Here is a 12,815-nt window from a genome sequence, read left to right on the forward strand (position 1 = left end):
CCACATCATATTCCTCTAACTTGAGTCATTATTATGACTATGTGAGTCACTCATTTATTTTTTTTTCACAATAGTGAGCTAGCTCACTACAATTAAAATAATTGTTTAATGTAAATATTGGGCAAAAAAATTGAATAAAAATGAAAACTTGCCACTTATCCTCTTCATCTTTGTCACTGGTTTCATATGTCAAGGTGGTCAATGCTGGACGAGGGATGAGCCTCACCCCATGAGTCACCTTTCACAATAGTAAGCTACCTCAAAATAAGAGGGAGAGTATTGTGAGAAGGGTCTGGAGTCGCCCATGTGGGTGCTCCACCTTAAAGTACGAGAGAGTGTTGTGGGGAGGCTCATTAGTCACCCGTTGCAGGTGCTTTCATGACTTTTTCATATGAATAGTTATTCTCTCTTTGTCCTAGGTTTTCCAATTAACTTGAACTTGTTTCGCAACTCTTTGACACCCTCTAGCAGGACTCGTGACATTGGTCATTCGTACAAAATGATCATTAACACTCCAACTTACATATTGTAGGTGGGTGTATGGTGGATCTCATCATGCACCGGTGCACGTAGATCATCGCACGATGCAAAAGTATCATAATCAAGTACATAACGAATATTATTCATTATGAAAAGAGCTTTATTGCTTAGTAAAAAAATAAATAAATAAATTGTATTGTACAATACATGTAGAACAAAAAAAAATGAGCTCATGTTACTCAATTTGAGCTCAGGTTACTCAATTTGGGTAACAAACACTCAAATGGCAATTTTATAAAAATTGGCAATCCTTTCTTCTTCATCTCTCTACACCCAGATTATTCCAAAGCTGCAGCTTTCTTCTTCATCTATCTCCGCCGGCGTCATGGTTCACCACAACCACCCCAGCCACCACCATCATCACGGCCACAATCTCTTCGCAACACATCACAACAACCACTATCGACCTCCTCTTCTCCAATCTTTCTCAAGCCCGTCGACCTCTGTCCTTTCTCAAGCCCTTCGACCTCTGATCTTCTTCTTCCCCCGTTGAACTCCTCTGCTTCGTCCTTTCTCACGCCCATAATGCCGCTTCGCGGTGGAACAAAACGAAACTTAGTAATACAGATTGTAAAGTAGGGCCATATCAATCCTTTAGGGAAACATCTTGTTCGCGGGAGCAATTTTAACCACTTATATAGTGGAAATGGAGGTGTTGATGGAGAAAGCTGGGTGGAGGAGGCAACAATGGAGGAAATATGAGATGGAGAAGATGAAGAAGAAAGCAATTTAAGTTTCTGACTATTTTACCCCCTACTTAGATAAGCAAAATTACAACCGTGCCCCTTGAGTAACAATTCTTGTTACTTACTCAGCTTGAATAACTTGAATTTCCTCGAAAAAGAATACTAGTTTTATTTTGCAGATTAGTTACAGTGTAATTTTGTTTTGCCCAATTTAACTTAAATAATCCCAACATTTAATCATTCTTTAATATTCCCAACTTTCGAATGTGTTTTCTTTGTTCAGTCTCGAAAACCGATAACCTGATGAAAGGGTTAAATTGGGTGATCATAATCATAGTTATCAAACTGACTAAGACCCTGTTCTTTTGAGTTTCTGGCAGATTAGAGCATAGCAAATTAAATTTCAGCAGAGCAGAGCAGATTTAAAGATAGCAGAGCAGAGCCGAGCAGAGCAGATTTCAACATTATTATTAATACTATTATTAATGTTAGTATTATTAATACTATTACTAATGTTACTATTATTAATGTTATTATTATTAATGTTGTTGTTGTTGTTATTATTATTATTATTATTATTATTATTATTATTATTATTAATGTTGTTGTTGTTGTTGTTGTTGTTGTTGTTGTTGTTGTTGTTGTTGTTGTTGTTGTTGTTGTTGTTGTTGTTGTTGTTGTTGTTGTTGTTGTTGTTGTTGTTGTTGTTGTTGTTGTTGTTATTATTATTATTATTATTATTATTATTATTATTATTATTATAAATAAATGTGTATCATATTTAACATATGTTAATAGTAGAAAGATAAAAGACAACAGTTTAACATCTTCAAATTATTACAACCGCATATCAAAATAAGAACATAATTAGATTCGCGTTTAACAACATGGTGAATTAACCATCCACTTTCATATGATTGTGATTCTCATCATCTTCATTGTTGCTTTAATCTTGATTGTTATCACCTTCATTGTCGCTTTCCGATCGATTATTATTATAATTATTTTTATTATTAGGTATAGGTGCTTTGATCTTGGTTGTTATTACCTTCACCGGGGCGTTCATTAGCATTTTCCAAAATATATTTGGTATTATTATTATTATTATTATTATTAATATTATTATTATTATTAATTATTTTAATTATTATAACAATTATTATAATTATTTTTATTATTAATAGCAACGCATTACTTTAATTGAAATAGTAACGTAGAAAATGTGGCCAGTTTTTGTTTTCTATTTAACAAAAGCTATGATATGTAATCTGTAATTTAGTTTTTTTAGGATCCCCGCTTTAATACTTTCTTATAAACAAATTCATTTATGATGTGAGATATTGTAAATGATAAAATTATAAAATATTACAAGTTCATTACCTTCTACTATCTGATAATTTTAATACTTCTAGGTTTCTTTTAAAATATTTGTAGGGGATCTATAATATTTTATAATAATAATAATAATTTTCCTATTAATAATAATCATAAAAATAATAATAAAACATAAATATTGATTAAAATTAAAACTAGATTATTGAAATAATTATCATTATTAAATATTAATTATTATTTGAAAATAGAACAGCGCAAATTTGAGTAGAACATCTCAAAAGAACGGGGCCTAAGTAGTTTGATATTTTAAGATGACAATTGACAAACAGTTGAACAATATGTAAAGTAACGCCTATTCTCTGTAAAGTAATATAGAAATTGAAATTGAGCAGATAATAGGAACATCGTAATAGATTTAGGCTGATGCTCAATAGTAATGCATTTTAGAGAGCGGTGACGACATTATCTACATTAAGAATTTGAAAGGAACATAAACTATCCAATATATTTAGAAACATCTCAACTCGAATCCAAACGAAAACAAAGGCGTGTGCTGCTAATATTAACATCATATTGATCCTTCCACAAGCAATTGAGAGCACTCACGAACACAACTTTACCCAAATGCTCCATGGCTCCATGCCAACATTCAGGGAGCATTACATCCCCAATGCTGTTTTACTTTGCTCCAGGCTTCTAGGGTTACTACAAAGATTGAAAGATAAGCTGGATATCAGTTTGTAATTACAATTACAAGGAAACCAGAGTCCAAAGATATTTTTATAAAGCATGTTTGAATATCTAAAAAGTGAAGCCGATGCCTTTAAAACCTTTTAGCCAGACAATATTTCAAGTTCCAGAAACATTATTATCAATGGAACATTAGCAAAAAGCTCCTCTTAACAATTTTAAATGAGATTTATTAAAACAACGTTGATCAAAAAATGTTGGGCAAAAAAGGATGCATTCTATTAACCTAATATTGACTATTACAAACTTATTAGAGCGCATATTAGTTGTATCATGAAATTGGGTAACCCTTATTGATCCTTATCAAAACCTAAAATAAATTGAAAAAAAAGGGGAATAGGGCCTAAGTTGATTCTTCATGTCAAACTAAAAAAGCATGTTATATAGTAGTTAATACAAAATCCTGTCATGCACAGTTCTTTTGCATGAAATCCAGCAAATAATTACACTTGTATTTCAAACATATCACAGCATATATCCATATGAAAATATTCAAGGATTGTAATAGGCATCTCCTATAGTTATACGTTATAGAAAGCACCAATTCTTGGCATACCTTAACTGAAAAAATCTCAGGCCTCTCAAGGTAACAACGTGCTTTCAGTTTGTTTTTCATCATCATCATCAATAATGGTAGTTTCAGATTGAGATGTGTCCCAATCACAAGCTCCCTCGCAAATAATGCAAGGAATCTAAATGTGAACTGAGAAAAGGCCAGCTAACTGTTTAAAAAAGGATCCCAAACCAATTTAGATCATTCTGGCCCACCTCAGTTCTGTATGCCTGTGCACCCTGCCTCACAGAATGTGCTGCCATACTTCCTTGGAGTTCAGACTCCAAGCAGGCAGGGTGCAGGCATTGCCCATGCCCCTCAACGGGGCCGGGCAAATCCAAGGGTTGCATCATGTTGCTGCTGTTGCGACTGCACAAATTGCACAACAAATAGTATATAAGAACAAAATGCCAAAGTATAACTAATTACAAGAATTTTCTCCTACTATTTTTTCTCCATTATCGAAACCATTTTTATCTTACCATTCATACACTTTCCTTACAATATCAAATTTTGTAATTTTATACAAGACAATTTGAGGATGTAAGAAGTATTTTTACAAAGACCTACACACAGGTAAGACACCTAAATTTTAACCAGCATCAAATCACTAACTAGTGTTATGGCTACCTATGCTATTCAAAATCAAAATATCACCTAAAGTACCCGTGTGGGATCCTCAACACCCTCACATAGGTCGTCAGACTCGTCACCTGCTATTTCGAGCGCTGCTAAGTTTCCAAAACTAAAGCTCTAAAGTATGAAATTACATTTTAACCATAATTCACTACCTACAACAGTATAGAGAATATTCCTTCAATATTTGATTCCTAACCAGATACAAAGGCATTAGTTTAATATGTAACGATCAGAGTGTATTGTGCTCTATGGTTTCAACAGGTACTCCCCCATATGAAGCACAGGTATGCCAGTTCGTGGTTATTCTCGTACTAGGGACAACTCGGGGACATAATCCCCAAGCCATTTCCAAAACTTTGGGTACAAAGATGGAATATGGATACGGCGATCCCTGAATTTGTCTCAATGCTACTTAACTCTCCTCAAGTCAACTCACCTGTCTCCAATTAAATTTTTGTTGGAACCTATAAACATTGTTTATAAATAAGCCAAAGATTTCCGTTTTGAAAGGAGAGGGGTTAAAGATACACAAAAAAGGTGTTTCTATGTCACTGACCTAAACACACTTTTGATACAAAGACCTTTAAAGATGGAGAGAAATCTATAAACCTATACTTAAGGCGAAACCTGGAATGACACTTGTCATATCCTGGTTAAAAAATTTCCCGCCTTTTTTCCTTTCCTTTTTTTTTTCTTTTTTTTGCGATTTTTTAATGACATTCATTTTATAACCTACAATAATAGTTATTTCCATTTTAACAACATATTTAATCCCATTATACTCAATTTTTTGTACATATATTTTATATACTAGGAAACTTTTACTTACATAAATAATAAGATAGATTAAAAATAAGGTATTATAATATTATTTTCCAAGATAATTATATATATATATATATTTTGAAGGATATTTTCCAAGATTATTATAATATTATCAATATCAATTTTTTTTCTCAAGCTTTCAGCATTTGACAATAAAATTTATTTTAATTAAAAAATATCATTTGGTAGCATACTTTATATAAATCTTAAAATTATATAACGTTTATAAGAACAAAATCATTCTATTATAGTATACATAACATATATTGGAAAATTTAATCTAATTACTCTAATATTTATATGATTATTAAAAAAAAAAAAAAAAAAAAAACTCCTACTACTCACTAAAAATATATTAAAAAAATTGATTAAGAAATATTGATTATTCAGTAAAATTAAATCAAATAAATTTTCATGTTTATGTGAAAATGTGTTAATAATTTAAGGATAGATGTATATTAATTCGCAAATGGGTACAAATTTAAGCTAATATTTTAATTTTATTAGATAAAACCTTATAGCTTCTAAATTTCTATTATTATATTATTTTTTTATACAATCCAATTCAATAACCTTTACGTATTTCAGTATTTGGTATTGGTATAAACTAAAATTCAAGTTATTTTGTTGCAAATAATTTTTCTAGATAAATTAATGTTGAATTAACACCATTATTTGTAATTTATTTGTTGTAAAATTTAATTATGACCGTGCATGGCACGGGACTTAACCTAGTAATAGAATATAGGAGAACCATGAGAGAAACAATTGTCAACCAATCAGCGGTCAATTGGGTCAAAAACAAATTCCTATGTGACATTCTAATATCCTCCAACATCATTGTATTAGCCATATATACTTGTTTTAAAGCTGCCATTGAAAAATTTACATTTGATACGAATGACAATTTATACTATTTAGCTTTATTATACAAGCAAATGCAATTAATTTTTGTTGGAAGTTATCAGATTTTTTAATTATAAACCCTGATACTAAAGGAGCTTAACAGAGTTGGCCCATTGATGTAGCTTTGACACTAAATATTTAATCTTCATTTTACCCCACTTTTAACAAACAAAGAACATCTATGCAGAGCTAAAATCTTCCTCTGTAAACATAAGATGTCCATGCTTCCATGATCTAGGTTAGAACAACCACCCCCCCCCCCCCTTCCCATATGACAACAGAGTTTGTTTGTTATTGAAGTGAAAACAGAATTCTCCACTATGTCAGATCTCACCCCCCCCCCCAACCTTCCCTCTATTTTTGTCTTACCAAGTTGCTAATTAAACAGCAAGGACCCCTCCCCCCCCCCCCCAACAATATTTTTGTCTTACCAAGTTGCTAATTAAACAACAAGGACCTATCATAAACCCAAACATCCTGGCCAAATTGACCACATGAAGATGTACTAAATAAACATGAAATTCGAACAATCAAAGCAACATGTCCATTATTCTCTCTCAAAAGCTAAAATCTTCACGATAGTCATAAGAAGCCAGCAAGCATGGAGACAAGGCCAGTTAACCATCATTAGACTATGCAAGTATAATTGTATATTTACTTCTAAATAAAGGTAAAGGTAGAGCCGTAGAGACAGTGATTTCCCTCACTGGTTCATCTTTCTCAAAAATATGCCCAGGAAGGGCCGTTCTCTTCCCTCCTGTTCCCCAACTACAAAATATAAATAGAGAATAATTGCATACCTGCTGATATGACTGGTGAATATGTTCATGAGGATGAATGAATGGCATTCCAGGACGCTGACAAGGGTAATGAGTGGTATGTAGATATATAGTAGATGCAGAACGTGGACTAACATGATTTGGACTATATGCAGCCATCATGGCCTCTGGATGACCATAACTGAGACCTGCAGGGTTAGACGGAGATGCCCATGGAGGTAAATGCTGTGGGAGTGGCCGAGGTGGATCAGCAGAAATCTGAGGCCTAGGAGTTGAGCCAAGTTGAGGAAATTCAGTATTATAATTAACAGCCGGGGAGTACATAGGTTGGACAGTATAGGGCCCAGCATTGAATCCAAATCCAGGGTCAAACCTTTGCAGATATCTGAACAAACAGTCTATATCATTAGCATATAATTTTAAAAAAATATGCTTTGGCACACAATAAATATGTGATTGCAGAGTAATTAATAGCAAGACATATGAAGGCAATATCGAACTGCAGAATTAGTTTTACAAGCATCAGAAAGACTATTACATCATAACATTAGAAAGCTAACATCTTGGTTCAAAATAGGATAGTTAAGAGAAAAGACGTAATTCTGAAACCTAAGGAAATGTCACTAAAGAAAGCAATATTTTATTCCAGGGCAAATAGTTGACTTTTGATATGATACTAGGCAAATTTAAACAAGAGTGCAACAGAGAACTAGAAATCCAATCATCTGTATTTAGTTATGTCTTATGAACAGAGGACAAGAAAAAGTGATACCTGCTATTAAAGTACTTCCTCCTTTCTATTAATATTGCAACAAGGATGAAATTATGCATCCCAAAGAACATTTTATATGCTAAATATCTATAATTGTGTTAAGAGTAAAAATTATAAAAAAGTTGATATGTGAAAGTATTTTATGAGACAAATCCAACAAGATCCTACATGACTATATTTTGCTTAACGTAAAAATCATATTATATGGTCAAACAAGAGTGATAAATATTGCAAAAAGTCCATTGTTGCAATATTAATAGAACGGATGAAGTATGATATAAAGTCCAGAAAAAGGAATATTTAAAGTAATATACAAGCTACACATGAAATCACCTAAAAGCAACCCAAGAGCTATTTGGGGAAGATCAGCTCTTCAATAAATTTTATCGTGTGAGAACAAAAAGCACATACAGCAAAAATACAACAAATTTAAAGGTGATGATAGGTTGATAACTGAAGTTTGCAAATTAAAACGCCGCCTACAGGCAGATTTTATATATCAAGAATGTAATAAGCAACTTCAATTGACAAGTTATGTTCACTTTACATGTAAAATAGTGCAACTTAGATGTAGGTCTATAATTAAAGGTTTAAATGACTTATGCAGTTACGCTGACCAAGCAGAAATATATATCCCTGTATATTATGGGGGTATTGAGGGGGTAAAGGGGAAAATATCCATTCAAATTGCAGCCGAAGCTTTAAAACCAACAATAAATTAACACACAACACTCCCTTCTCTCTCCGCCACCCCCCCCCCCCCAAACAAGCACACACACAGAGACAGTATAAAAAGGAAACAATGTGTAATATCATGTAACTCTTTTGTTCATGCTTATACACCTGGATCAGCTAGAAAGCATTCGAGTGAGTGAACATATATACTGAAAAGGCCAAGTTAGTAGAGCAAAGAAAATTAGATTTTAATCTCTCTTCTTTCTAGGGTACAGGATTGAAGGATTCAAGAAGGCAAGAATGAAACTATCCCGATAAGAAAACCCAAACCATATCAAATAAAGCGCATACCTATCATAATTCCGGTCATAATCAGGATCTTTGCGGTCGATTTCACGGTCTCTAAAAATAGCAACCCTATTATTGGGTCTGTACCTACTGACAGGGTCTTTTTCTGTTCTACTTCTAGCTGACCTACTGCTACCACTTGAAGAATCAACTACTGAAACAGCTCTCCCGCTACTCAAGTCAGAAGCTCCAGATGCAGGTTTCTCATCAACTTTTGGTGGTCCCAAAGATGGAAGCTGCAAGTTATCTGCTTTTTTTACCTCAACTACAGGTTTTAAACCAGGAGAACCATTTGGGTTATTAGAATTAAAAATTCGTGCACGAGCTCTGTTGTACTCCTCTTTTCTTTCCTCGACACTTTTGTTATGATTTGCTTTTTGAGATCCAGAATTACCACTGCTGGATGAAGATGAATGCTTTTGAGGCCTTTGCTTAATGGCAACCTTGAAAATGCCATTGTCTTCTTGAGGCAAGTTTACAGGGATATCTGCCAGGCGGATACGAGGCAAACGACACTCAGTTGAAGTCTTTTGGACTATAATTCTGGAGCCCGATCCATCAGGGAGACTATTATCTAGCAAGACCATGGACTGCAGAAAGTAATGCTGAGCAACACGATGAGCAGCAAGCCTCAAATAAGAAGTTGGAAGCTGTTGAAATTCCATTTGTTGCTGCGTAGGATCCTGAATAAACTGTTCAACATCTTGTTCCATTCGCAGGACTGAAATCAACAATCATATATTCAACATCAGAACTTGTAAATAAATTGACATCAACATGACAATACACATCAAAACCACTCAGAAGATTAGAAGTTGCAACTCAAAAAGACACATGAAATCCTAATGATGCTCTTAAGTCCTTGGTTCATAACAGAACTATGACATGGAACTGAATTTTATGGTAATAAACTAATAATAGCTTGACAAGTTGCAAAACAAATAACCGAAACCAAATTGAGCAAAAGCACAATTTTTGTGGAATCATGGTGACATGACTTCAATTTTTTTTAAGATATGTCGTTGATTACATGACTTCAAGAATTTTTTTTAAAAAAAATTAAAAATTTTAGGATTGCATTTATGAGACGGCTGCAAAGAAAAACAAACATCATCATTTTGGTACAGAACAGCTTAAAGCATGGTATACGTTAATAAACTACTCATATTCATACACAATGAAACATAAAGCTCTGATATGGATCTCACTAAATTAGTCACAATCAACAGAGAAATATCACAAACACCACATAGAGCTATGTGAGGAGAAAAGGGAGGAATGAAAAATAAGAGGAAAATAAGCCTAATTACGAGCCTTAATAATTCATCCTACAATTGATGAGCTCCAAAAACAATACAAATGAATGAATGATGGTATCATGGTCCTCAAAGCAGATATATCATAGGGAGACGAGAGTTTAAACCAGCAATCTACATGCTACATCTTAGTGATACCAAAAGGCAAAAACAATCTTAACCTATAAACATCCCTAAGAAAGTGAGGATGCAAACACTCTAAACTACATCTTTCACGGCTAAACAAATTACACAACTTATACAATCATACAGAATGTCCATGTAGTGGGATCCCTTATATATACTAAGAATAATAGATACACACATAAACAAAAAATAAAAATATAGATATATATAAAATTAAACTGCAAATCAGTTTCCACAAACGCAGCAGATTGTGTATTTACAAGCAAATCAACAAAAAGTTTCCATATCAAGACCCAAACCGAACAACAGCAGACAAAATACTTTCCTTCTCACATATCATAAATGCAGGAAATGAGCTAATTATCCTAAGTCCTAACTAAGGTCAAACTGCAAGTCCCCAAATTGACAACTATAATGTCAATGCATATGCAAAATTTGGCATTAGGTAGATGTAATTAGGCTCACGAAGAAACTTATTCCACGAAGACTACAGCTTCAACACCATTGCAGTTCCATCAGTGCTCAATTCAACTCAAGATGGATTCAAGCTCAAAAATGCAATATAGACTACAAATGGTCCTAAATAATGGCCACGTGTATTTGTGAATCACATAATTCATCAATGGAACTCAATTAGCACCTTAGTACAAAAAAAATACACTCAAGTAGCAAACAGCAGCTCCTTCATCCGATTAATATTTCCAGCTGGTTAAATGTTAATCCAAAATGAATTGTCAAGAAATATACCAAATTTCTTGATGCCCATAGAATTGTTGCTTTATCTTTCTGGGCGCAACATTGGGGCATTATGACTTTTATATTCATTAGCTAATGCTCGATTCACAGCCCAGCTAGAGACAACCACAAGTCAACTAGCATTGCCACATTCCTGTACCAGGAACTGTCTAACCATAACGAGACAACATAAATCCACAAATACACTGCTATCATGCATTTCTTCTCTTCTTGATTTCGGCAAGGTAGAAACTCAAGATTTATCTTCATTAAGTCACACCTAACAAAAAGTGGGAATAGACACCGTCGACAGGACAATGAAGTTAGCAATACACCACTGATCACTTCGAAAATAATGTCCTCACCAATCCCACCTCGTCCTATAACAGCTTCACCAATATCTCATCGAAACTTTTCGATACCAAAAATTAATCAAACTATTCTACAAACATAACTTTCTGCGTTTTTAGTCTAATTATATATTACATACGCAACGTAGAATCAGCCTAATTTCAATTCAACTTAGCAAAGCACAGAAAAATACACGAATCTGAATAAAAAATTCAAAGAAACAGCAAATAAACTTACTCGACAAGCGTTCACGAGGATTTTGCAAAGCTTCACGAAGAAACTGATCAACCTGATTAATAGCATCATCCAAAAGCCCAGCGTTTTCAGCACCAGTTGAAAAGGCCAAATTGAGCGAACCAGAAGTTGACAAATCATCAGCTGAAATAGAATTGCTTGGAGAAGATGAAGTAACAGAGTCTTTGATAGAGGAAGAAAGCAGCAATCTCTTCATACTCTCCTCCACATCCGCCACTTCCCATGACTCAGGATCTTCAACAGCGTTTCCACCCTCCATTGTCGAAAGTCGAAGAAGCTATTGAGATGAAGCTGCTGCTGCTGCTGCTGCTATGAATTTTGAGGGTGAAGTGATCATCAGAAAGATATGGTTTTCATGGCGGAAACCCTAATTTGTTGATCAGAATTGATTTTCATGGAAATTTGGGGATTAGGGTTTGGAGAGGAGGACAAAGTTAGGGCAACAGATGATTAAATACGAGAAAGAGAGAGGAGATAGGGTTTGACGTATTTTCTGGGTTGAGACTTTCCGATTTTACGTGTCAATCAAGTGTAATTAAAAGAGCAAGGCAGATTGATGAGTGAGTGAGATGACCAAAGGAACAAACCTTTAGGATTCCTTTGGTATTGTTTTCAGTTTTCAATTTTCAATTTTTTGTTTTTTAAAAACTGAAAACTGATTTTAGATTTTAATGTTTTTGTTTATAAAAACTGTTTTCATTTTTCAGTTTTGAGTTTATAATCAACTCTCAAAACTTACTACCAAATCATTTATAGCTTTAATCAACTCTTACACTACCGATATTTTATTATTATTATTATTATTATTATTATTATTTTATTTTTTTTAATAGCTGCTTTTATTTTCACAAAAAAAATATACCTATTATTTCAATAAAAAATTTATTGATTGAATTAGGTTTTAACAAAATTTAAAGGAACACTTACGAAAAAAAAAAGTAACAATAAAATAGTCAAATGCAATGTAATATTTATTTCTCGTTGAAGACTTTCATTGTGAATTTTGTCTTTCCCACAATCTTGTTGCCAAACGATCTCGAAACTAAGTCATTCTTTGAAGTTCTTGTTGACTTACAGAATGAGTTACTAAATCCTCGGGTCCATTGTTGTTGATTGCAAAATCTTCTAGTTCAACATTTTCATCCGCATACTGTATGAACGAAGGATCTCCGTCCTTGTACATTTTTATGAAATTGTGGACAACACAGCACGACAAAATTATAT

The 12,815-nt window shown here is 33.5% G+C and overlaps 1 protein-coding gene across 1 annotated transcript; it reads right to left on the minus strand.

Moving 5' to 3' along the window:
- Positions 1-2,916: 2,916 nt before the first annotated feature.
- On the minus strand, positions 2,917-12,181 carry LOC110722438. Its single transcript, XM_021901710.1, has 5 exons — positions 11,574-12,181; positions 8,812-9,529; positions 7,035-7,398; positions 3,868-4,233; positions 2,917-3,266 (listed from the first exon to the last, which is right to left on the minus strand). The coding sequence occupies exons 1-4, from the start codon at positions 11,848-11,850 to the stop codon at positions 4,183-4,185; spliced, it is 1,410 nt and encodes a 469-aa protein (XP_021757402.1). The 5' UTR covers positions 11,851-12,181; the 3' UTR covers positions 2,917-3,266; positions 3,868-4,182.
- Between the last annotated feature and the right edge of the window lie 634 nt (positions 12,182-12,815).

This window comes from Chenopodium quinoa, unplaced genomic scaffold (assembly GCF_001683475.1).
Source record: "Chenopodium quinoa cultivar QQ74 unplaced genomic scaffold, ASM168347v1, whole genome shotgun sequence".
NCBI lineage: Eukaryota > Viridiplantae > Streptophyta > Magnoliopsida > Caryophyllales > Amaranthaceae > Chenopodium > Chenopodium quinoa.